The 27423-nt window shown below is 37.9% G+C and overlaps 1 protein-coding gene across 1 annotated transcript; it reads right to left on the bottom strand.

The window, feature by feature from the left end:
• Positions 1 to 7887: 7887 nt before the first annotated feature.
• On the bottom strand, positions 7888 to 27229 carry LOC140231935 (tetratricopeptide repeat protein 27-like). The gene is made up of 20 exons (XM_072312085.1): positions 27057 to 27229; positions 26364 to 26490; positions 24044 to 24174; positions 23166 to 23272; positions 22449 to 22613; positions 20711 to 20859; positions 20037 to 20149; positions 19290 to 19356; positions 18280 to 18393; positions 17336 to 17431; positions 15973 to 16095; positions 14253 to 14480; positions 13530 to 13628; positions 13102 to 13154; positions 12697 to 12775; positions 11974 to 12121; positions 10920 to 11056; positions 10246 to 10357; positions 8526 to 8626; positions 7888 to 8133 (listed from the first exon to the last, which is right to left on the bottom strand). The coding sequence occupies exons 1-20, from the start codon at positions 27215 to 27217 to the stop codon at positions 8011 to 8013; spliced, it is 2433 nt and encodes an 810-aa protein (XP_072168186.1). The 5' UTR covers positions 27218 to 27229; the 3' UTR covers positions 7888 to 8010.
• Between the last annotated feature and the right edge of the window lie 194 nt (positions 27230 to 27423).

The following is a 27423-nucleotide window of genomic DNA, read 5'->3' as shown; positions in this document are numbered from 1 at the left end:
TGAACACATGAATGTTCAGGATTGATCATTGGCATACCATTGGTTTGCCGTTCAGCATCAACCATTGGTATAACGTTCATTTTATACAGGGGCATTACATATACCTTATAAAAACCAGGAGAAACCAGTAGAAACGTCCCAAACCAATGTTATTTGATAAAAGCAACTAAAACTTAGTTGTCTTTACACACTAAGAAATACGGGTTCAATTTGAACCCCAAAATTGTCGCTATACAACCATCCTATAGGTGCAGTTTGCACCCTTAGAGGTGCAATACGCTGAATTTTGAACCTGCAGGGGTGCGAATTTGCATCCTCAGTTTAGTGCTAATCAAGGGTGCAAACATGAATTGAAAATTTGGACCACGAGTACCAATTTTAAGGCTTTACTCGAAAGATCAAACTTACACTCTGGTGGATATGTCTACATCTTTGTAGGTACGAATATAAATATTACGAGATTTAATTGTCTAATTGCATAATAAAAGGTGCAATTCTGCACCCCAGGGTGCTGCAATAGGGACAAATAGGGTGCAAATTTGAACCTTTATTTTTTTAGTGTGTAGAGTCTTCTATAAGCAACACGTTTCATAGGTTGCAATACCAATCCAGTAGAAACCAAAAGGCATACAGAATAGCTACAAGGCACCCTTGATGAATGCAATTTTCAACATAGAATTCCTTCTCAGTAACCATTGTTTGAAACTGCAGTGATAATATTCAATCTAATGGATCTATCATTCAAAGCCCAGAATCATTGAGGGTTTTCTGTAAGTCATCATAACACTTCCATTGTGATACTATTGGCTGTTGAGATTTTACAGTTGATTTTAAAGGAAACCAAAACCCAAAGAGCTATGTGGATAGAGTGAAAGCAAAAGTTATGAATTTTTAAAGTTTCGGTGTTGGACGTGTTGGAACCGTTGGATAAGGAGACTACTACAGTTCATGACATCATATGTGGACAACAATATAAAGAAAATATAAAGAGAATTACACAAAAATTCATTTTTCATTAAAATTATTACACATTCCATCAACTTGATACTGACATTTGTTAAGGATAGTAGTTCCCTCTGCTTTCTGAAAGCGGTTAAGGCCCTGTCACACCTTTCCGGACAAGCCTTGCGTGCGACTCGCGAAGAACAATTTCTGCTACCCGGAGGTCCCCGCAGATGACCAGCACAATATGACAGTACCTTGCACGTGTCTCGCAGAACACCAGTAGGAGGCCCTTTAGTGGCAGCACCTCGCAGGCAACTCTCACGCAGGTACTTCGCAGTCCCTGTACGTCACTCGTAACTGAAAACGGATCGGTTTCGAAGCTCTCACGCAGGTCACATGGAATACATACAAGTAGCAGGTAAGTAGCACGCGTCTAGCAGGTAAGACGCCAGTGCGAAACTCGCCAACATCCTTGTCCGCCCGCAGAAAATTCCCCTGCGTGCTTGCAAATCCCTACTCGCAACAAGCCCGCGTAGCTTACCCGGAAAGGTGTGACAGGGCTTTAGTCAAATTCTCTTTCATTATGCTAGAAAAGGGAAGGTATGTTGAATTTTCTTTGTTTTCTTTATATTTTTGTCCACACATGATGTCATAAACTCAAGTAGTCTCCTTTTTTATCCAGCGGTTCTACCACCAAAACGATTTTCCTCAAACTTTCACTGATGTGTTCTACTAATGTTGATATACCTATAGTTACCACTGACCACTGGAAACTTACAATGGAAATACCTTTCACGATTGACAGCTAGTTAACACTGAACACTGGAAACTTACCATTGAAATGCCTTTCACTGTTAATATTTACTATTTACCGCCATTGACGATTTTTGTATTATCTGAGGGGTATATGCAGGGATGAATTCGTATTACCCGCCACATGGGGGTTCCCCTTCTTTTCAAAACACAACCTTCAGCTACCTTCAAAGGTGCGCACCTGGGATTTGCCAGATGTCGGTCAAGTTCGAATATTGGTAAATCCTGACCCCGGGCCATCAACAACTACATAGACTCGAATTCGTCACCTACACTGTGTAGAACAGTATATGTGATACGCAGGATCCGAAGGATATTCTAGAGCCCTGATGATCATCAATTACCATTTGGTAGATTGTTTGTTTGTTTGCGTATTGTTCTCATGTTCTATCTTCTATGATACTGTTGTCACGTAACATACCTATTCATTCTGTTTCCACAGTGCTATATGAGTGTCTTTTTAGGTAAAATGAGTGCTTCACAAGAGTCCATTATTGCTATCATTAGTAGTAGTACAATGTTTAGTAGAAGTAGTAGTAGTAGTATCATAATACAAGTACATATAAAGAAAGCGACTAGAATCACTCGAGTTTCAACAAGATTAGTTGATCAGATGCTTACTCACTGCTCAGATAGTATAAAGAAATCTGGAGTAGTGAGCGGCGGAATGGGTGATCATTCAAAAAGTTATTTGATTTGGAACTCTGGAGCGACGGCGACTCCCAGGATTATTTATCTTAGAATTGCAAAAATCTTGACCCAAATAAGTTTAGAAAATTCTGTGTTGGTGATCAGGAATGGTCGAAGCTCACCGATTGCAAGACAATCGACCAAGCCGTTAACATTCGAGTTTGATTTTTGTTTTTGTTGAAAATGATTAATAAAACATGATTATTCTCCACTTCCAGTAACTCTCATGACCGTAAGAATTTAAATGATCACCTCTCCAGCAGTTCGCTTCTCTCCTTGAAAATTAACCAGTTGGAAATATATTGTTTAATTTTTCCACTTGGGAAGATGGCTGGATAGCCCATATTCAGTTGCAATATCTGGTCTTTCATGGGGTCCAGTTGGATATGAGGCGGAACTACTTCACCGGGTAAAACACCCTGCTCTTTGCGATGAATGAATGAAGCGGGATCTTTAAAGTGCACGAGTTGTGACTCTTTCATACACGGGAACTCCATCTTATTATGTCCTATCCAAGGGACAGCGTTTTGCCTATTACTAGAGGGGACAGTATGATTAACACAACATTGCTCAGTTTATATAGACTCGGAAATCGAACCGGGGTCCTTTGGATCTGAAAGTAGACGTGCTACCAATTGGGCCAAAATACTGCCAAAAATGTCTCTCCCTCAAACGAGTATAAGTCCTCTTAGGAATAGGATTAAAAGCGAGCACATGCAATCATGGAGAATACATGGATGCATCAGTCTTTATACTGTATAAGCAACTTTAACCACTGACATTTTATTTTCTTTTTTATATGAAATGCAGCTGCTGTAGAATCACAACCAGCCATAGAGAGGTTTGTTGAAACCTATCCCATATACTACTAATTAGAAAAACTGCATGATGTCATACTGGAATCAGGGAAATGTAAGGGGTTGCATTTACACCATGTTCCCGGCGGCCACGATAGAGACATTCTCTTAAATTTTCCCCCTTCGCATTCTAGCCTTGTTCGTTCTAATCCTCGCCCCTGTGAACATCATAGCTACGAGATGCTGTTCTGTGTCTGGTCAGGCTAGGCTATCAATATTCTCGGTCGCGTCCTGCTACGGACAGCCTCCAAGTTTTCTTACGGCCTATTACATGCCGCCCCGTTTTGTTGCGTTCACCCCGTTATATCGCGGCATACAAGATTCCTCATTAGCACCGAGGCTGCCGTGGCAATTTTTTTGACAGTCTGAAAATCTGACAAGGCATCCACGGCAATGAAGGCCTGTCACGTTTGCCTATCCCACCACCGCATTGTTTTACGTCCATCCCGTTTTGTCCACGGTGGCCTGAAACGGGGCTGCCATGGTTGCAGGGAACATGGTGTAAACGCAGCTTTAGAAAAGGAGTGGAACTTTTACCAATTACAGTATAATTGTGCAAATTTATGTGTAGGCTCAATAGCACGACAACTGAATGATTAACATTCCACGGGCTTTGATGGTCCATGCTCCAAGCCGCTCTTCCATAGAATTTGGATACATTGTATGCAGAAAAAGAAGATGTCTTGATTTTAACCATTTTAAGCTGCATTTCAGCAGTAATGTTGAAATCCTTTATGGAAATTTTTGGTAATATGTTATGAAACAAATACATGTACTTTCAATTTCTCTTCATAAAAAAAAGGAATATTAGTGTTAAAATCTTGTGGATTAAGTCATTCTCTCATATGCGTTTCTGCGTGTTTGATAGGATTTTACAGTTAAAAAAAAGTAAAATCTTTTACTGATTTTTGTTTGCGTGTCCTGTTCCCTTTGTACTCAATAATTGCTGCCGAAAACATTGAAAGGGACAGCAAACTGATGCTTGTTGGTCTGTTCAGATTGCGGAAGGATGAATACTCAACAGAAATGCTGTCTTTTATCAAAGCAATTTATTTACACCAGTGATAGAGTGCATAACTTTTCCGAGGAACGGAACATGGGTACAAAGGAGACATTCTTGTTTCTTCTCCTTCTCTATCACCTCCCTGTTGGAACCATTTCTATTGGGCAATCAGAGCATGTTAGGTAAGACGAAGAGATATGAAAAGGTGGTAATACTGTTTAGTTTTTGTTTGTTTCTGTTTTATTTGGGGGGATGAGAGTTGAGGTAGGTGGAGAAATCTGGATACGAGACAATCACACAGGAAATGAGTATTTCACCTGACCTAGTATCTCATGGAGTTATTCATATCTTAAAATTTTGTTTACAGACGAAATTTTGTGGAAGTACCGAAGGTGCAGTTAGTAAGGACTAGCTACAATAAGATCAATTATCATGCAGGGCTCAAAAGTTCTGAATGAAATGACACATATTCCTCATTCTATTTTATGTGTTGTGACATAACTCCAACATAGCTACAGAGCACAAGCAACTCCAAAGAGTTTCTTAGTATATTTCATGAACATGAAATGTCATCATTTATGTACAACTTTTCATATAAAATGCAGTGTACATGTATCTTCGCAACTCATATCAGATGTTACACCTTCTGCTAAGAAAAAGGGCATCCCTTCTTTTTACTGCAACAATAATCCCACGCTGATTTTGTATCTTCAATTTGAATGAAGTTTTTCAGAAGCAGTGTCACAGCTATAGGACCTACTGATATTCTTCTTTGGTGACATCTTCCTACATGCAGCAGCTATCAAGATTTGAACTTCTGTTTGTCAAATGTTTCCTTTTTTAACCAAACGGCTGATTTCACCAATCTTATTGAAGTTCTCGTTTTAAATATTGTCAACAGTTCATGTGGGCAATTGCAGTGATACAGTTTACAATTCTCTTTGGACAGTCATGCTTAAGCCATTTGTCAATGAAAAAATAGTACAGCATTAATCGTCACCAGCCCAGCAAAAAGACCCGAGCATGAAATTTCATCCCCAAATCGAATTTTTGTTCATGATGTAATTTAAAAGAGTTTTGAAAGCTCTTTCATATACACTGTAATGCAATCATCATTTTGTGTGTGTGTGATTTTTCAAACCTGCAAGCCTTTAGGCTTGATGGTATTATCTTTGATAGGGCAGGCGATGCGACGAGAATATCATCAAATGATTTCATCATCTGGCTAGATACTGTGCATATGAGATAGTACCATCTGCAGTACACACCACCTGGACTGCAAGATGATCAGTAGCGATACCAACATAGTAGATTCCTACAGAGTACAGAAAGGAGACAAATTCATATGTCTTAAAATAATGGAGCTCATAATTTAGTAGACAGCAAGTTGTTACAATATTGGGGCATTCTTAAAATTTTATGAAGAGCTCTATTTTTTGTGCTATTTCCCTTTTGGGGGTGCTGCACACAAATCCACTTGTCTTCAGCTGTTTCCATGGCAACTAATTTTCTTTAAAAAGACATGTATTCTTCATTAAACATCATAAGAACATGCTGTAAAGCCAAAATATGTCAACATAAACATAAACATCTCTTTAAGAAAATTAAAAATCCTAATATTCCAAAGTCACAATTACCTCATAACAATGACAGCTGCCATGGCAACAATTAAAAAGAAATATGACATGTTCATGAAAAAGCATGAAAAATGACAAGATTGAGTAGCATATTTATTACAAATTACTATAACTATCAGCATTTAATTTTCACTGTGTTCATCCCACATCATTTTCATTGCTATGGCAACGACATAGGAAAGACTGCTTTTTTAAAGAAAAAAGTATTTTATTCAAAAGGAAAGAAAGAATAAAATAAACAAAAAACGAATATGTAAAAACACAGAAGTTTTGTCAGCTTTCTGAATTTTTGATCACAAGGTACCTTTTAAAGGTCTGCTACAATCAAAACCTTAATTATCCATAATCATGGTATATATCTCACATGATGGTTGCCATGAAAACGTGTTAAATTTGAAGAAATAATATTTCAAGTAAAAGCTTGAAATTATGGCTTAAATTTTGAAGAATTACAAATTAACACGTCATCTGCAATATATAATTCTGTTTAATAGTGGAACAATATTTCTGTTGCTATAGGGATGGTATAGTTTTGGCTAAGATGGGGGATCAGGTTTTAACTTTTTGCAAGATAATTAGAAACCACTTATATGAAATATTATAGACCACACAATTCTAAGAAGAATTACAAGTTTATTTGATAAAAATCCACACGGGGTGGACAAAATCCCAAGAGACTAATAGGATAAAATGGATAACCCTAGGTATCTTAGTATGCACTCTAGCTAACACCTGATGAATGGATATCTATCTCAATGAATAGATGACTTTAAAGCCACAAAATGAATGAATTATCATCATTCTAATCACCATAATTTTCAAAATATGTTATACTAATTCCTTCCTAAACATCTGAAACTATCCTTTTTTTTCACTGTGTTCATCCAACATCATTTTCATCCTAATTATATAATCATTGCTGTCAATATCAATATTACCATCATCATCATCATCACATCATCATCAAATCTATCTACATTTGTAAATGGCAGATGCTGAATTTTGAAAGGTGATAAAATGCCATCTTTTTATCATAAACAAAGCATGAAAAAGGTAATCTTACTACTTTTCTCTCCTACCTATGATGGTGTTATCTGTGGAAGTGACTTAAAAATGCATCAACTTGTACTCTTCTTGCATCAAGTTTGATAAAGGTTCATACCATTTATCATGTGATGTAATGAAAACAAAATTTCCTCTCTTAAAAGTCTCGTAATCAATAAACTCCTCATTTGCCATGGTGGAAACCCCACTTGTGCCACATTATTCTGAGACACTAATGGTTTTATGCTTTGAGAAAACATTCTGTTTTTCAAGTCTATGTAACTTCTATAGATTACTGTTGATCTGGACAAATAGTGAGTAAAGTTGTAGAGAAAATGCCAAGCTTTGCTTTGACGTATTATTGTATGACAAATCTATGATTGTTTTTCTTTCACATGACCAGTAGCTACATTACTGCAAAGGCATGACTTTTGCACACAAAGCAGTGACAGAAACTTAGAAATTACTCTCAAATCCAGTAGGGAACACCTCTTGATAATCAATCACTACATGAAATGAAAGCTATATGTGAGAGGAACGGAAGCCCGAGAAACGTTTTCATTGTACCGCAGCATTTGACGATTTATGGATCGGATTGAGCGGATTGGTGCGTTTGAGCAGAATATGCGAAGTTGGCATAACGTCGACTGAGTTGGATGTGCGAACGTGGCACATAAAGAGTTAAGTGTCAGTAAGTGTATCAGTGAGTAAGTGTATCAGCAAATGGGGAGGTGTGGATTAGAACAGACCAAGATTCTCAAATCGTAAAAGTATATACCAAAAATTAAACACAAAAATATCAGACACGGAAGTATAAACTTCGTCTGTGTTCATGATCATGCAATGTCACTTGACATTATTATTGACATGATTTTGGACAGATACAGAAGGATCCTAGCTGGGCTTCGACTGAAAACAATATAAAGGACCCATTTTTCTCTCCATGCCCTAAACATCTCTGACCTTAGTTCATAATACCATTATCATCATCATACAGGTGAGAGTCTTTTTAAAGAGGATGCTAGCCTGCTTTCAGCTGAGCTATCCTATCCATCACTTCTTGAAGCTTAGTCTCCAATCCAGACACAGGATCGCTAAGGTCCTTCCAGCTCTCGGGTGGAGACACAGGGTCATAGTACTCTTGCTGTGAAAGGGGAAAAGGAAGAGAGAGAATAGGAACAAGTTTGTATTTGTTTAGCTTTTTGTTTTAATTTGAAAGTGAAGACAGATTCAGAAGTAAAGGCTTTATCCTTGGCAATATTGTGGCAGATCTCTAATACATATTGACATAGAGATAGATCATAATAATATATTTGATCTGTCACCAAAAGTGTGGCTCTCATATCAATTTTAAAAACATTTCAGACTGAAATATTTTGTACAGATAGGCTGCAACTGGACATAAGCTGATAAAATTATGATATGAAATCCTCAATTCTAATACAGAGATGTTTAGTTTGTTAAAACGAGGAAAGATTAGAGAAAGAATCTGAAAGACAGAGGCGTGTACCAGGTCATTATCCCCAGCCACTGTACCTTGATCTTTGAGATGACAGACTTTAACATCAGCTTCGCAGAGGAGAGTAACTGGATGGCTTGGGCTGTGGCTTGTTTCTCTTTGCTGCAATGTTGGTACGCTGTCATAATGCAAATGAAAATAATAATTATGAAAGTAATGTTACCTCTGTTTGTTTTGCTTTGTTTTGGTTTGCTCATTTATTTATTTGTTTTTAAATATTAACACCTTTCAACCAAATGGTGGTGCACAAAGCAAAGGACAACATAATTATCACCCTGGTCATTGGAATCAAACCAGCAGCTTGAATATACAAATTCCATGCACTAAAGCTCCACTTCTTTGGGGAGTATTCTGCATGTGGCTGTAAATGCAAGTGTAATTCCACACCACACTAGGTTGGTTTTAACATAGAGTTTGAGAGGAGGAGATTGTTTTGGTTTTGGCATGGTATACATGCAGGTGGTAGATCTGTGTACGCATGCATGCTCTTACGTAATATGACAGCTGTTGTAGTCATTAAACCCTGGCTTGGCCTCCAGGTTTGCCACGCCTGAGTAGAAAGTTATTTTGCAATGGGCAAATACATATCCTCCCACTTCTCAAACGAGGACTCATTAGGGGGGTATAGCACCCCATCAGCTTCATTTGCCAATGGGGTCTCGTCTCAAATGGGAGTTTGACGTCATGAAACACCAGGAGCTGTGTCACAATACCTTCAGTCAGTCTGTCAGTCAGTCTGTCAGAGCAATACCTATCAGGAACAAGAGACTAAATTATACCCCACTACACTACTTTTCATGTGGTCATACCTCCTTGGTATATGCATTGCCCCCCCCCCCCTCCACACCGGGCACCTCCCACTAGTTACGTGCAGACGACAAGCCCTAACCTCGAGGTTAGGAAACCTTGAGGTTTAGCTCTTGCTCTCTAACTATGACGTGTGTCCACACGACGAATCTTAACCTCGAGGTTACGAAACCTCGAGGTTAAGCTTCTGCCCCACGTAACTACGAGTGGGTCCCACTCAATGTTAAACCCACAAAACCGGAAGTTTCAGCCCACACTGCTAACAAGGCGTCTATTTCTTCTTTAGTCCAATCCTGTTGGACTCACTTACCGGTACTCTTTTTCCCACCGGCGGCACCAGCTTCCTCTGTCATGGTATGCAGAGATAGCACTGCACTGATGACTTTATGCCTTTATGAAGATATTCGTCGAAAACAATTTTTTAGCGTCGGAGAAGAATATAGAATACAGTAGCGAGTTCGACGTGTTCAGTTTCAGAGATCAAGCGCATGGGAAGAAAAGATGATGTTGTTGTGATGTGCGTCATAGGTTTTTCACCTCGGGCGCACGTGTAGTGTATTTGTGGTGTACGCTTGGGAGGTTGACCCGGAAGCAGAGGGAAATTGTGGGGGCTGGAGTTCACGGCGAGGTCACTCTAAACTTCGAGTTCGTTGTTTTTTGTGTCCACACTGTGCTTAACTACGAGTGGGGACCCCCCGCGGCTCGTGGTTAGAGCGCTAACCATAAGATTTCTCGTGGCTCGAAACATCGAGTAAACCTCGAGGTTTGCTAACTACGAGTGCGTCTTCACGGTCCCTAACTACAAGCTCTAACCTCGAAGTTTCCTAACCTCGAGGTTAAGGGCTCCCGTCTGAACGTAACTATTGTCACTTCCATCCCCATATCATCAACCCCACCCCGAACTGTTATGAGTGGGACTGAAACACTGACCCTCGGCTAGAGTCTGTGACACCTGGATAACCTCTTGGACACTGCTGACCTCTGAGTGCCATCGCTGGTCTTGAGTGACCAGGCGATGTGACCTCACAAGACACTGTAGGGCCTGGAAGAAACATACAAACATTCACTTCAAGACTGAATGAAAATCCCTAAAGATTTCATGACTTATGCAAAAATTCATTCACAATAAATTTTACTTATGCACCACTTTAAAGCTCACTCTACAAAATTGACTAGTACAACGTACATCAAACAGAACTGTCATTAAGGACGAGTCCTGAGTATACTCGGGCAGGGGTCTACAGGAAATGCATGTTGTAGCAAAATCAGCCCATCCTCAACAGGTTAAAACTGGACATGGAATAGGATATTCATGGAAGTTTTGAATTCACAATATATGCATACTAGTTATCTAACACACTTAAAAACTCACCGATTGGTTTATTTTAAAAAAAAGATGACATTTATTGTAACTTTCACTCATTTGTACGATTATTACAAAACTTCTGTGGTTGTTTTACTTTACTCTTTTCATCACAATTTGAACAGAGCAGAGGGTGACATTTCAAGGAAAAAACATTCATATACACTCTCTTTCAGACACGTCATCAAACGAAACCTCACATGGAAAGTAAAACACTGTCACAAGGACACAAGCTACCCACCTTATCATTCTCAATGGCATTGTCTGTCAGGCATCCCCCGAGTAGTCTCCCATACAGACTCCAGACCACCGAGTTGTTTGTGACCTGTGACGTTAGTCTCCCAAATAGCTCCACCAGCTTCGGCTTTAATACACTTCCTGTTACATGAAAGGGTAAAAGACATCCAGAGCATAGAAAATATCTGTTTACTTCAGGCGTGATCAGCATGATCATTTTTTTTTATAAAATGCCTCTGCATCTTTTCATCAAGATAAATTCTGAGATTACCCCCCCCCCTCCCAAACAAACCTCTTCACTTTCAGTAACTTGATGTAAAACTACAAGTTGCAACACACTCAAATGTAACAGTACAACCAAGTGTTCACAAGATCATTTCTAACCCTCCTGAGCCCTCTTTTGTCTGACACAAGATTCCTATCTTTAAAGAAGTGCTGAAGAAATCCACTCTAAAATTTTTCTCAATTTCATCATAAGAGGAAAAAAAAAATCCCTGCAAAATAATGCAAAAATTATCAAAATGGGATATGAAATAAGGAAGTTATGACATTCTGAAATTTCAAAATTTTTCGGAAAACACCTCGAGACCAGTCATTATGAATATTAAAATCAGTAAGTTGATGATGTCATGCTCTCACAATTTCTTATTCATTTTATATACAGAAATAACAAAAATCTCATATTTGAGCTGTACAAATATAAAACTTGCCTTAAAACCACCCAAAATAAATAAGAACAAATGTTACCTCTGATATACATTTTGTCATGGGAATATGCTTTTTACCAGTATTAGTTAAAGAATAACATTTTTCAGAATTTCATATATAACATAAATGAAAAATTGTGAGGGCATGACATCATCAACTCACTCATTTACATCCTCATGCGGACTGGTCAAGAAATGTTATAAAAAAAAAAATTTCAAAATGTCATATCTTCTTTATCTGTAATTTGGATTTTTGTTATTTTTTAAACGTTCTGTAGGATTTTTTTTTTCCTTCTATTAGAGTGTATTTATTTTTTGGATGGATTTCCCCTTTAAGGTCTTATGACTAACCTGGTCTCCCAGTATTATCCTTAACGTCCTCCATCACAACGCGCACCATGACTCCAAGGACCGCCTCATCCACGTGTTTCTCCCTCAGGTCCAGCAGCCGGCTGTAAGCCCTAATGCCCTCCTCAAACTCGCCAACATCCATGCTCACCTGGTGGCGTAACCATGGTAACAGTCATCATCATTTAATCACACATTCTCTGAATTCAAACGATCTCCTGTGGAGTGTAAACTGATCCATACATGTTTCCTGAGATAATCTAAGATCATACAGACTCTGATTTGTAGATGTGGTCAAACAAGCAAGAGAAAGTACAGTAAACTCTGCAGAATTTGAAAAACCAATGAAAAGATACATCAATTTATAATACATTGTAATATTTTGACATTCCTGATGTGTATCATGTGAAACAAAGAAACATATTGGTATTCCTGGCAACAAAGATTGGGTTTAGATTATCGAAAATCTTTCTGATGTGAAGTAATCTGTCCTGGACCAGGACAGCATTGATGTAGACACACTACCCACCTGTTAAGTGTCTGCAAAGGAACATCAGCATTGATTCATTACCCACATAAGACACATCTATGTTACAGTGTACACTGACAGTTTTGATTGATGCTTGTGTGCTTTTGTTTTGCATCAGCATTTTTTTTTTTTTTTTTTTATGTTGTGCACTTCCCTCATTCCGGGATAGTTGCACTCTTTCTTCTTCCCATCCTTACCCCAAGAAAGTTGTCCCAGATTTTCCAGTTCTCATAGTCACACTTGAGAGCCTCTTGCAGTGTTCTGAAGGCTTTTCCCCTGTCGAGAGATGACGAAATACGTTGTCAGATGCTGAGAAGCACCATAAATAATATTGTAGCAAAGCAAGAGTGACACATAAAATTCAACTATGATGAATGAAAAAGAACATTATCAAGTGCCCCGAAGAAAGGATACTACAGATGTAATGCCTCCATAGGTGATTGGAATAGATAGGAGCCCACAAACAGTTTTTCCTCTCTACTGATATTCTTATGTTCTTGATGTTTCATAGCTGACCTTTAAGGAAAGTATGCCATTTACAGGGGGATGGGGGTAACTTGCCCCTTAAACTCTGGAAAACAAAGTGTGTGTATGAAACTTACTTCTCATTCAGTTTGACATATGCTGTTGCCAGATTATTCCATGACTGGGAATTCTGTGGAGGAAAAAAAGGCAATACATTGTACCTGAACAAGTAAGGATAGACATGAACAGAATGGTTTGCTTGAGCTAAAGATGCAACTTACAATTTCATCAGAGATTAACAGAATCAATCTTATTTCCTTCTCCCATCCCATCAACATCATCACCAACATCATCATCAGCACCACCACTACCATCATTATCACCATCATCATCATCATCATCATCATCATCGATTTGTCATCATCATCGATTTGTCATCATCATCTTCATCATCATCATCATTTTCATCATTATCATCATCATCATCGTCATCATCGTCACCACCATCTTCATTATCGTCATCCTCATTGCCATCAACATACCCCTAGATTTTATTGGTACTCACATCTGCTTCCAACAGAACACATCGACGGTAGGCCTTGGCCGCTGTGTCGTACCTTTCGCACTGAAATGCAGCATAGCCCAGGCTGAACCAAGCCCCATACTGACATTATAAACAAACAAACAAACAAATAAGGCACAACTTTCCATGTATGACAACAATGACAACAACATATAATAACGAAAGTATTTGCATTCCTTTTCTACAAAGGTAATACATCAATCATTTTACAATCATATTATGAAGAGATTATCTCTTCATGAGTCTATTCAAGATATATCACAGAGACATTGTTCAAACATAAAGAGCATGTTTATAAAGAACTGATCAAGAGCATGTTGTTCCATTTGCATAAACTCTAGAATCATCACATTTTTGGTCTTGGTGTTTGCTGAACAGATGGGCAGCACAACAAAGTTGGTACTAGAGAACCTGATGATTCTGAAACCACCCTTAACCCACTGAGGATGAGCTGATTTTACTTTGAACCCACATTTCCTTTTGAAACCTGCCCAAGTATCCTCACGACTGGTCTTCAAAATGACAGGGTTCCAAAAAGACTTCATGCCTCATTAAGTGCCTGCACTTTAACAGTCTTGATCATCTTTGCTTTTCAGTAACAAATTTTTTCAATGCTTCCTCCTTGTTTTCTTCTCTTCGCATGGATTCAAATAATTTTCTCCCATGATACGATTTCCCTTTCCACTGAGAAAGTGAATCATTCACCTGCAGAAAGTTTCTTTCCAAGGAGAGCTCCAGACACTCAATAGCCTTCTCGTACTCCTTGTCGTGGAGGTATCTAATGCCCAGTGACCTCTGTGCCCTGTTTGACCTCTGACCCGACACCTCCCAGGCCTTCTCGTAGTACTTCTTCTCCTGGGTGACGTCTCCCAGGAGGCACCACATGAGGGCGCTTTCCTTCACTGCCAGCTGCTCTTGAATAACATGGATCGCCTGTTCGAAAATCAGAGTTGAACAATGTTGATGCTTTTCAGATATTCTTTTTTACCAGGCAGCAACTACATATGTGACCTGCTACAACAAAAGGATCCTAAAGTCGGGGGAGGACAATTTTCTGAAAATGGCATGACAATATTTCCTTACTCTTCTACTATAATTTCATATATAGCACAACTCATAAAAGTACTTGGTTGCGGAGATATCAATGATTTTATTAGCGCATGTCAAGTGGTTGAGGAAATCAGTTTCAACAAAAACGCCTTCAAAGTTTTCCTTCCGACGCTATCATGATTAATGGGAGGCGAGACAGTGTTCACCGCTTGACAATAGAAGGCATGCTCCTAGCGACCTCCGCGATGTTCATTGAAGCTTAGCGCCAGTGGTCTACGCACGACCAATCAGTAATCAGGATGCCACGCACTGACCAATAAGATCACTCACTCGTTGCTAGGGGCGGAGGCTAACTGCGGCTCTTAATCCAAATCATCGGACACGTTTCTGTTACATTGAAAGTCAGAAAATCATGGCCCCAAAAAATGCTGATTTCTTGCCTTTCCTTTGATCATTTAGCTTTGAAATTTTGGCAGATGATAGACAAAACATTAGACTACAAAATTATGCCCAAAACAGAAATCAGATTGTTTTGACCAATTTTGATGAGGTGACTTCAAACTCGATTTTCTCGGCTCAGCCGTCAGCAACTTTAGGATCCTTTTGTTGTAGCGGGTCACATATGGAAGCATAACAGTTTAATAGACAATTCACTTCCTCTAAGTTTGATGTCAAAAACTCCTATCAATCCTTGAACCTACATGAAACTAATCATTTCAGGCAAATGGAAGTAAAATATGAAGGACATTGAATGCTGCATGCGACCATTTGCTTTTGGTCTACTTTGTCATTGCATCGACCACTCCTCGTTTGAAAGAATCTCACGTACCCCATCTCTTAACATCACACTGCAAAATTGAACACTGTTATCTAACTGCTGGTGTGTATAACACACAGTCTGAGCTTGGTAAGTTACTGTTTGAAATAAAAACAAACACATTTCTTCATGTCAGATTGTGGAATATGTCTGTTTTTCGCTGCATCTACAATGAAAGTGAGAAAAATGAATAGTAGACTCACACAACGAGTTAGAAATATTCAAAAGACCTGACCCTCATGTTAAACTGTCTTCTCTTTCGACGTTGTATCTTACCAATCTTTTGTCATATATGCATGACATATTTTCTTGTATATCAATTGTATTTTATCATTCGGCAAACAACATTTGAGGTATGACAAAACAGATCACAAAAGTTGAAATCACACTCAAAGCAGTGAACAATTTGACACCAGTCTATCTGACAACCTGTGCCAAATGCTGATGCAAAATTCAGAGGAAACTGGGAGACCTTGAGAGAGGAAGAGGATACTTAAAAATTCATTCAGAGCTCACAAAAGAAAAGGAAAATATAAGAAAGATGAATACATTGCAAACCTTGTCTGGTTTTCCAAGGCTTCTGTAGCAAGACACAACATCTTCCCACAGCTGTAGTCTGACGTAAATCTCTAACGCAGCGCTGACACAGCCAAGGCTAATCAGTAGCTCAGCTAGCTCACCCTGTAGGTAAAAAATATTGAGTACTATACAACACCTCATTAGAATGTAGCTATCCGATTGGTCGATTGCCCATCACGTGACATTTAGTTAAAAGTTCCATTGCACGCTCTGGCCATCAGCCATGCAATTTTGTTTGGGCAAAAATGGACAGCACATGGCTGATGTCACCCATTTCCATTGACTCCCGTGTTAAACTCACGATTGACACCCAAATTTTGTTCCATCGCACGGCTCTGATGTCACAATAAACAAACATTTTCCACGCGCACTCAACAATTACAAGCGCGCTTTCAAGCACATACTTTTGTCACTCATTTTTGTAAACAACTTTGTTTAGCGTACGTACGTATATGGTGACTACGACTGTGCGGACTGTACTCATTCGTCTTTCACGGAAAATGGTGACCATTTCTGTGCTAAATTCAGGAATCTGTGTGACCACATCTGTTGACGTTCAAGGTGTTGTATAAAACAAATAGTGTATGGTCTTTTCTCATGCAATGGAACAAGATTTTGCACTTGGTGAAAGATGAGGCGCACTATTCAACTCGGCATTGCCTCGTTGAATAGAGTGCCTCTGTCTTTCAACTTGTGCGAAATCTTGTACCATCGCACTCGTGAGCATTCACTATTTGTATACTCTACCAGTCCAGTTGTGAAACAGGATGAAATGAAATATCATTATGCATATTCCCTAACTTAATGAAGACGCAGAATGTGTTTAACCTGTTGAGGATGGACTGATTTTGCTACAACACGCATTTCCCATAGACACCTGCCCAAGTATACTTGGGACTCATGCTCAACAGGTTAATAGTTATTTGCTCATTTGTCAGAGACATAAAACTTGTCAAATCAAAGTAGGTTCACACAAAAGTCATGACCTGAATACTTTTGCAATGTGATAAGAGGACTCTTAAGGAGACATGAAATTTGGTTAGCAAGCCAGATGACATGAATACTCATAGATTTTGCTACAGGAAAAACATTAAACAAAGACAAATTTGCACCTGTTCCTGTTCACACTGTAACTCACAGTACTCAGTTATTGCCTTCATCAAATTGATTGCAAATCAAAACGAAACTTTGCCTGAAGTGTTTTTGTCTGGTTTCCAAATATCCATCAGGGGTTGTAAGGGTCTTCTGAACATAAAACAGGAAAACATAAAGATTCAGAATTTGATAAACTGTTTAATAAATCATAATATTCATGTATCACTGACAGACAATTTCCTCATACCTCAAGGGTCCACTTTGGAGGTAGGTTGACACAGTAGAAGAGCTTCAACCTGTCCTGGGCAGGACAATCTGCACAGGAAATTTGGTCCACCAGAACCTACAAGCAAATTAAGTATGAGATGAACACACACACGCAAAAAAAAAAAAGAAAAAAAAAAGTATAAAATGCAACACCAACAAAATGTACTTTGGGTTAAACCGAATGTGCATGCCACATAATTTTGCAGTGTTTGATTTTAACTAATTTAGCAAGATCACCGATATTCATGGATATATTAACAAAATGCCTTGATATTGCCTCCAGTAAAGCAAATACAATATATATTTTCTCCTAGGTAGTTGATGGCCAACTTTGCTTCTAAAAGGGTTAATACTAATCACTTTTTCCTGTGATGTGCTTCTTCAATGCGAATTGCACAAATAACAGACTTTTATTACCAAGTCTTGATTCATGAAATAGTACACACATGATGTTTATGATTATCATTTTGGACCATCTCACATATGTTCACAGATGTCTGGCTAGCTTTGTGACCTTCAGTGCAGTAATCGATGGCACAAAATAGATGATTGTGAAGCTTGTCTAGACTTTTATGCTTGAATGATCATTTGACTGTTATATCTGTTGATGCCATTTCATGACAAGCAAACCATGCAGTTGAATGATGAAAGTTGTGATAAGAACATCATCATTAAAGACAAAGCAAAATACTTGCTCGAAGAAAGTTACTGAACTAACAGAAATATGTAAAGGGGAAAGGGCTTACATGGTTGCATCTAAAAATCAAGTTGAATAAGTGAGCAAGCTTTGTGTACTTCTTAAAAAAACAACAACAACAAATCTCTCCTCGATGTTACTGATAACTTATGATGAAATGCTACAAGATTTTGAGCTAGGATAGTGGGACAAAAAGTAATCATAATCTGGGAGGAAGTTTCTCCTACTTGCATCTGCATCATGGCTCTCTCCCTTTTCCTTGACTTGCTCTTCTCCGTCTGACAGCGGACCCTCAGGGCAAGGGTCTGGACTGACCAGTCCTGTGGCTGCTGCAGTATGCCCTGGTTGAAAAGTTACAATTAAAATTCAAATCTCTTGAAAGAAGAAAATATCAAAAATAATACAAGCAGACAAACCCTCATGCAGTTGTGAATGATCTTTGAATTGCTAACCATGTTTCAGTTATGTCAAATTCTTTTGCAATTGAATCAATTCTCAGAGCCTTTCAAACAAAAAGTCAAAAATACCACTGTCGATCGATGCAAGCTGAACAATAAGTGTTTACACAATCTTTCATATCATTCCTCTTGTTATCATTCCATAAGCACATTCTACTTATCTTTTCTTACTTTCAAATTTATATCACATATTATTTTCTTGGTTTGTCATTGTGATACATGTTTGTACACTAGAATTTGAAATAGGTCAATGAATAACATCAAATTTGCTACTGTGACAATTTCCATCACTTTTAAGGGATAGATTGATATGCAACGTGATGTTATTACAATTCATTCATGCATGAAAATAAAGATAAGGTATTGGGCTATCATCATTTTTACTGTGAGCAGAAATTGTAGGATTGACTGATTCTTTCATTAAGTTGTTTATTAATGAGCTTTCATAATTACATTTAAGCACAATTAGAGCAAATACACAAGCTCATGGTGGTAAAGCATAACATCAATTGCTCTTTCAAATGATCTTTCAAGAAAACTTTCATAAATTCATTCCTTCAGTGGTAACATTTGCCATCTTTAAGAAATATGAAACACAGCACAGACAGAGGAAACTTGGACCATTATAATATTGCACATAAGCAAAATTACACAGACCTCAAAATCACAGTGCAGCACATTTCAGCTTCACCATCTGCCTTCTCATTGTAATAATAGTTGGTAACAATTGATACAGTATCTCAAAGTTTGAGTGAATAACCAAAATATATCATGCTTACCACAAGGTAGGAAATCACTTCTTCAGCGAGGAGCAAGTCTTTTGCTCTCGACCTCTTGTGCTCCATACTGTGGAGAGGAAATATAACAATTTCTGTCACTTCAAAACAAGATTCTATTAATGTGTGCTACCATACGATCAGTGCTTGAGAGATTGTCGATGGGGGGGGGGGGGGAAGGGGATGAAATGTCATTGACATACAAGCTCATGACCACAGGTACTTGTGTCATTGTGAATGGCAGTGGTTTTTGCTGATGTATGTGTCTAGCTGTCAAAAGAAAATGGGCAAACAAAGGATATTGCAATGCCTCTATCAGACCATACAAGAACAAGAAAACCGACATATCAAGCACCAGATAATCAATGATACAGACATCCATCCCCCCCCCCCCACACACACACACAAAGAAACCCACAGCAAACAACCTCAAGTGGTAGTCTATCATAGATCATAGTTGGTGTTGGTGATGGTGTAGGTGGTGGTGGTGTAGATATTGGTGATGGTGTAGGTGTAGGTATTGGTGTTGGTGTTGGTGTTGGTGTTGGTGGTGTAGGTGTTGGTGGTGGTAATGGTGGTGGTAATGGTGGTAATGGTGGTGGTGGTGGTGGTGGTGGTGGTGTAGGTGGTGATGGTGTTGGTGGTGTAGGTGATGGTTGTGGTGGTGATGGTGATGGTGGTGGTGATGGTGGTGGTGGTGGTGGTGGTGGTTGTGGTACTTTTCAAGGATCACTCAAGTAAGAGGCTCACCAGACTCCAAGGATGACGGCTTGTTCTAAGCCTGACAGGCCAGGCAGTCTACCTGACCCTTCATCTTGGAAGTTGATGGCATCCAACACAGTGTCATCATCAAGACTGAGACTCTGCCAAACAGAGATAACATCAGGAATAGCATATTAAATACTTGGGAAGATGATCATCTATAACATTCTCATTTTCAAAAGGAGATTATGATACTCTAAGAACAACAATATTCTGATGTTCCAACAGTTAGTGAGGAAGAGAATGAATATTCTGGTCTACATTAGACATCAAAGCCACCCTAATTCAAAGAGAAATATCTTTACTTATACTTTTTCTCACTGTAACAGATTATACTCACATGGATTATTTTCCAATTCAGCAAGCTTAAACATACAGCAAGAGGATTAAAAGAACTCAAATCATGAAAGTCTGTTATCATTTTGATCTCTGTCACACATTCAGCTCTTCGTTCAAGATAGACTTGCTACTACGAGAATGAATACTAGAACAGCATAATGCATATTTTAGTAATTCCAAGAAACTTGTATAACAGTTATATGTGTCACAATATTTCTCAAACTCCTAAATATTCTTTCTTTTTTTTTTCATTTTTCCCCCTAAATCAAGACAAACATATTGATAAATTGATGCTACTGCTCATCTTCCGCTGCTCACCATACCTTTGGCAAGCCTTCTGGAACATTGTCCAAAATTTTTTCAGATTTCTGCTCCCCATCTCCGTCTCCACCTCCCTCTCCTTCCCTCCTCACTCTCAGCACCAGCTGGGCCCGGTCCTCCTCCTGGAATCGAGTCCTCTTCCCGAGGGCTCCTGTCATTCCAAGAGGACACAAATCAGTACCAAGTACAAGTGTAATATGTACTGCTGTTAATATATGCAGAAGTAACAACATAATTTGTTTATCTATTTATTTATTCATTCACTTTCTTTTAGCAGGGTAGCCCTTTCAGCTCACGCAGAACTGCTCTGCCAAGGGGTCCTGCAACAGACGCAAATTACAATTTGAGTAAAAATCATGCACAGTGAAACAAACAAATAAACAAACAAAAGCAATCTGAGAAAATCACTGTATTTTGGCGCAAAATGAAGAAACTGCACATCTTAATTGGGATAAAGAGAAAAAGAATGTTTAACAAGTAAAAGTTATAGCACAATGATATCCATATCTTCATCAATCAATCTCTACACTTTTCATAGGATAATGATCACCTTTCCACTTTTCTTAACTTCTGGTGGCTTTAAGAAGAAACATATATGAAAAAAATGTAACATACTGGTACATCACCTTTGCTGTGCTCCTATGTAAAACATAAAATACAGTAGTGTAAATGATGTGCATACTGTACAGAGAGAAAAGGCAGAGTGAGAGATTGATTGAGCTCAAACTGCTAATATCAACAGAAAATGAAACCCAAATTTGGATTGACTTAATGCAATCAACATCAAAACACATCAGCAAAGTTTGAGGAAAATCAGACAATCTGTTAGAGAGTTAGGATTTTTTAAGTTTCAGTGCTGCCATCACTGGATGAGGAGACTACTACAGTTTGTGATGTCATACATGGACTACTAGATATAGAAAATAAGAGAATCCATAAAATTGAATTCTTTATGAAAAATACATATTCTTGTGACTTGTTACTGACATATGCTTGGGTAATATCACGACTTCTGTTTTCTGAAAGAAGTAGATGCTCTTTCATAGTGATAGAAAGGTGAAAATACAGTCAAACCTGTGTGTTGGCTCAGTGAGTAGAGCGGCTGCCCTCACAATCGGGAGGTCGTGGGTTCAAACCCCGGCCGCGTCATACCAAAAGACGTTAAAAGATGGGAGTTGCTGCTACCTTGTTTGCCGTTCAACAGTTGAAAAGGTTAGAGCAACGTCGATCTGGCGCTGCTCAGTGGCTGCCGGGCCCACGATCAATTGGGCAAAAAGAATTTCCATTCTTGGACAATAAAATTTGGAGTTTATATCCAAATACAATAATTATTATTATAATAACGACTATCTATAGTGTCCACCTGCCAAATGCAACCACTAAACACAATTACCCACAAGAGAAAAGCTATGTTAACGACCCTGTCTATAGCGGCCACCTGTCTATAGTGGCCACTTTTTTCGTCTCCCTTGGGTGGCCACTGTAGACAGTTTTGACTGTACACTTTCCCTTACATTGTTGTCCGTATGTGATATCACAAAATGTTGTAGTCTTGTTATCCAGTGATGGTTGCACCCAAACTTAACAAATTCATAACTTTACAACAATATTGCTGCATTCCCTCAAACCACATACATTTGGTTTTCATTCTCTTTTGAAAAGCACTCTTTATAGCAGGCTGAATAGAGTCTAGAGTCAATTCGGGTATCAAATGTGACAAAAATATCTAATCTTCCCTACCTGAAAGAGCGACTTCCAATCCACTCAGTTTTTGTGCAGAAGTGATGCTGTCGGTAGCCAGTTTGTACTCATAATAGTAGGCAAAGATGTGACAGCATTCTAGGTGGAGCATGATGGGAAGGGCAGAGGTCTCCTCTGATGACATCAGTATTTCATTTTCCTTGACTGAGAGAAGATGCAGGGGAAAAAAGTGTCCATGATCAACTCATCATGTTCTCCAATAAATGATATCATAACTGATATACAATGTACTACATTATTCTTATGCTTTTCAAGCATCAGCAATGTCTCAAACATAAGTTAATTTTGTTGTTCTTTTATCAGAAGGGACTATCATTAGTACCAAGTTTAAAAGACTTGAAAAAACATATTACTGTACAGTCAGGATTCATATTAACCTTATGTGTATAAAACTGTGCAAGGTTTTCATTAGAAGACCTATGATACTAAGAACAATGGTAACAATGACGATGACAACAGTAACTATAATGATGATGGTATTGTGACGATATTAATACTTATCATCACCACCACCACCATCATCATCATCATCATCATCATCATCATCATCATCATCATCATCACAATGACAGATGATTATTATAAAATATTGATAGTCCAACTACTAACAATAAGGAAATGATAATAACACTCTGATACAAATCATCACTATCAATTATCAGTACCATTATGACTGTTGGAAACTTTGGTTCTTACGTAATTCAATGAGAGGCATGATGGCAGCATAGATCTCTGGACTTCTCTCATCCAGGAGCTGCTGCTGAATCCACAGACAGCGTAACCTCCACCAGTCTGCCGTCTGAACAAACAATATAATATATACAATATAATTTATGCCATAATGCATACACATTATATCATATACATTACTATGTGGATGTTGATTACATTCAGTTCAATTCTGTTTAATTTCATGTAAAAACAATTATTCTACATAACATACAATTTAATGATTATCCAATAATGAAGAATAATCATTGAACAATTAGTATTCAACAACATTTAATAACAATCATAATAATATACGCTGGTACATATGATATCATTTCACCACGACTTACAAAAAGTGTGGTGAAACTTTTACCGACAGATTTTTTTTTTTTAAAGACCAAAACATAATCAGGAATTTGATATGTTTCAAAATATCCCCCCCCAAAAAAAAAAAACAAACAAACAAATGTTTGCAGGAGCTAGCATCTCATGATTTAGAGTGGGTGCTATTTAATCTTAATAAATAACTGCAAATTGTTTAAATATTAAGCTCTATGACAAGCTAAATTGCATTTACATTGCATTTTAAAGTTAATGTAAACCACGATCTTAGTATAAAGTCAAATTCATGGGATCTTACAACATAGTTGTGCTATTTGTTGTGCCCATTGTTTCCAGCTAAAGCAATATTGTTGATACATCTGTATGTGCCTGATGATCAATACAGCCAAAGTCCAATCATATACAGGGACTTGAGTGAACACAGTTTATATCTTGAGTTAATGACATATTACACTGATCATTTCACATGAATTGTCCAAAAATTTATCCTAGAGATTAAAGAAGCAAACTGAACTATTCCTCACATACTAGCATGAAGTAAAGCCAGGATGCATTTTGCAGTGAGGAGAAGCTCTGGTATACACACCAGAGGGTATATTGTTGTATCGGTAGGACTGAGGGATGATTTGGCAATGTCGTAAACTTCCTTCCCCTGTATTTGTAGAATAGGTGTGAAAGGAAGATAAAAACATACATTTGTGTGTGCAGAGTTAAACAGACTAACAGATAGGGTGAATTAGACTAACACAGAGATGAATAGAAAGAAAGAAAGAAAGATAGATAGATATATAGATAGATAGATAGATAGATAGATAGATAGATAGATAGATAGATAGATAGATAGATAGATGTAGGCAGATAGGTAGAGAGATAGGTAGAGAGATAGGTAGATAGATAGATAGATAGATAGATAGATAGATAGATAGATAGATAGATAGATAGATGTAGGTAGATAGGTAGAGAGATAGGTAGATAGATATAGATAGATGGATAGATGGATAGACACATGTAGGTAGGTAGATAGATAGATAGATAGATAATAGAAAGATAGATGGGTAGATACATGTAGGTAGGTAGATAGATAGATAGATAGATAGATAGATAGATAGATAGATAGATAGATAGATAGATAGATAGATAGATAGATAGATAGATGGATACATGTAGGTAGGTAGATAGATAAATAGATGAATAGGTAGATGGATAGATAGATAGATAGATAGATAGATAGATAGATAGATAGATGTAGGTAGATAGGTCGAGATATAGGTAGATAGATAGATAGATGGATAGATAGATTGATAGATATATAGATAGATAGATAGATAGATAGATAGATAGATAGATAGATTAGATAGATGTAGGTAGATAGGTAGAGAGATAGATAAATAGATAGATAGATAGATAGACCGATGAATACAGATTTCGATTCTGCGATATGATATACAGTATGTATGATGTACCACTATCATTGATATTTTGCATCATCAATTTACAAATGTTTTCTTTGATGAATGTCAATTTTAGGGTTCATAAGTTACAGTTTTCTATTACAATTAACAATTGTGATATGCTACAGTCTGAAAAGGTAGAATAAAAATTCAAGCAAATTTGTGTCACAGAGAAATCCACACCATCGGCATGCTCAAAGTAAGCAAGACATAAAAATATATGCATATTTAATCAAAGCCTGGTTACATATCAACACTCCAAGGAGAGATGTTTTAATTAAGTGACCAGGTACATGTAGTAAACATAGGGCAGTTACAAGTGAGCATTTCATCTTTGCTTGTTTAATTCAACTATCATGATTCCACTATCAACATGAAAGTGAATGACAAAAAGTAATTTACACAGCAATGAACACGTGACATTTGCAGGGAAAAAAATACTATTACCATTACTATGTGAGGTGTTCTTTGAGTTTGTTCATTGCCTTTTCCCTAGTATCAAATACAAAACTAGAAATGTCGCTACAGCGACTGGTTATACCCCCGCCAAACAACATTTCATAAGCTTTGGTCAAAAAACTGAGGAAGTAGTTAAATCCGCAAGATCTTTCCTTGATCTTCTGCCATTAATATGCCGTTACCATGGCAACGTACTTTTGGGTACTGTCGAAAAATGCGTCTTGCACATCTACAACCAAAGGCACACATCTGTACCAAGTTTCATGGAAATTGGGCAAAAACTGAGGAAGTAGTTTGCAACACAAAATTTTCCATCATTTTGGCTCATAATATGTGAGCTGTTACCATGGCAACATACTTTTTGTCACTGTCAAGAAATGTGTCATGCTGACCTATATCCTAAGACAAACATTCAATATGAATTCCATGAGAATTGGAAGAACACTGATGAAGCAGTTTTGCCATGAAGCATTTTGCCCTATATTTTACCAATAACATGCCGTTACCATGGCAACGCACTTTTTGCCACTGCGGAAATATGTGTCTTGCACATTAACATATTCTGATGAACATCTGTACCTAATTTCATAAAAATTGATCAAAAACTGTGGGAGGAGTTCGCGACGCAAGATTTGTACCCATTTTTGCCCATAATATGCCGTTACCATGGCAACGTACTTTTGGGTACTGTCAAAAAATACGTCTTGCACATCTACAACCCAAGGCACACATCTGTGCCAAGTTTTATGGGAATCGGTTGAAAACTGAGGAAGTAGTTCGCGACGCAAGATTTGCAACGGACCGACCGCCCGACCGACCGCCCGACCGCCCGACCGTCCGCTGATTCCTATATACCCCCTTCAAACTTCGTTTGGCGGGGGTATAATTACTTGACCACTTTTGCCAGGAATCATATTGGTATATCAAATACCTTTTCTGTAGATTGAAAATATTGCGGAAGAAACTCTGATGCCTTGTGCTTTGAGATTGGACCTGTCCAGTTGTTTTGTACAAACAACTGAAGACTTGCAATGCCGACACACAATGTCAGTAGCTGTCTGCAGAGAAACAAAACAACAACAAATGAGATGACAAAACAACAACAAATGAGATGACAAAACAATGTCATTGACATGATTTGAAGCAAGCACATTGTAAATAATAAGAGCTGACCTATAAAAGCAATTATTGCTTCTACAAAACAAAGACCACTTAATCCAAATAAAGAGGTAATTTGCTCTGTGTATAGTATTAATTGGAATGAAACTGAATACATTTTGTGTGTGTGTGTGTGTGTGTGTGTGGTGTGTGTGTGAGATGTTAACTTTGTGTCTCACACATAATTCCAATAATTCCAATCTGATAGCAAAAATAAACACTTGATGACATTCATACACAATGTATAATCTGAATTAGAATCTTAAGTAAATGCAGTTGTTAGGCATTCCTTCCGATCCTATCAATTGAAAGGACCATATACCTCACTTCCTTGAAAAAAGGTTTTAATCACAACAAGCGCATGTTTATATCATGAATTGTAACATCTTGTTATATATTTTTAATGTAATCCCTATTTTTTTCATCATAGCCATTAAAAGAAAAAAAGAATACAGTCCAAACAAACCTTAGGATGGCATCCTCTGGATTTCCAGCTTGGCTAACAAAGGAAGAAATGCTTTCCTTTATTAGATCTGCAAGAGAAACACTGGCATCTGCACTTTTCCATCCCAAAATAAGCCTGGCTATAGATGAATGGAGAACCTTTCCAAAGTCTCCTTCAGCCATTGCATTGAGAGCTTCTTTAACATCTGCAAATAGACAGACACACATAAAGAGATATTATAATTAAAGAATGCAAAAAGACAATGATACTTGAATTGCCTGTATCACTAATTTGCTTCTCTAGATTCCTCATGACACAGGATGTCATATGAATGGGTTGCCATCTAGTAAATGTCACATAAAATAAACATGAACATCATATTCAAAAC

This window comes from Diadema setosum, chromosome 1 (assembly GCF_964275005.1).
Source record: "Diadema setosum chromosome 1, eeDiaSeto1, whole genome shotgun sequence".
NCBI classification, from domain to species: domain Eukaryota; kingdom Metazoa; phylum Echinodermata; class Echinoidea; order Diadematoida; family Diadematidae; genus Diadema; species Diadema setosum.
This window is presented reverse-complemented; position numbering and strand designations above follow the sequence as displayed.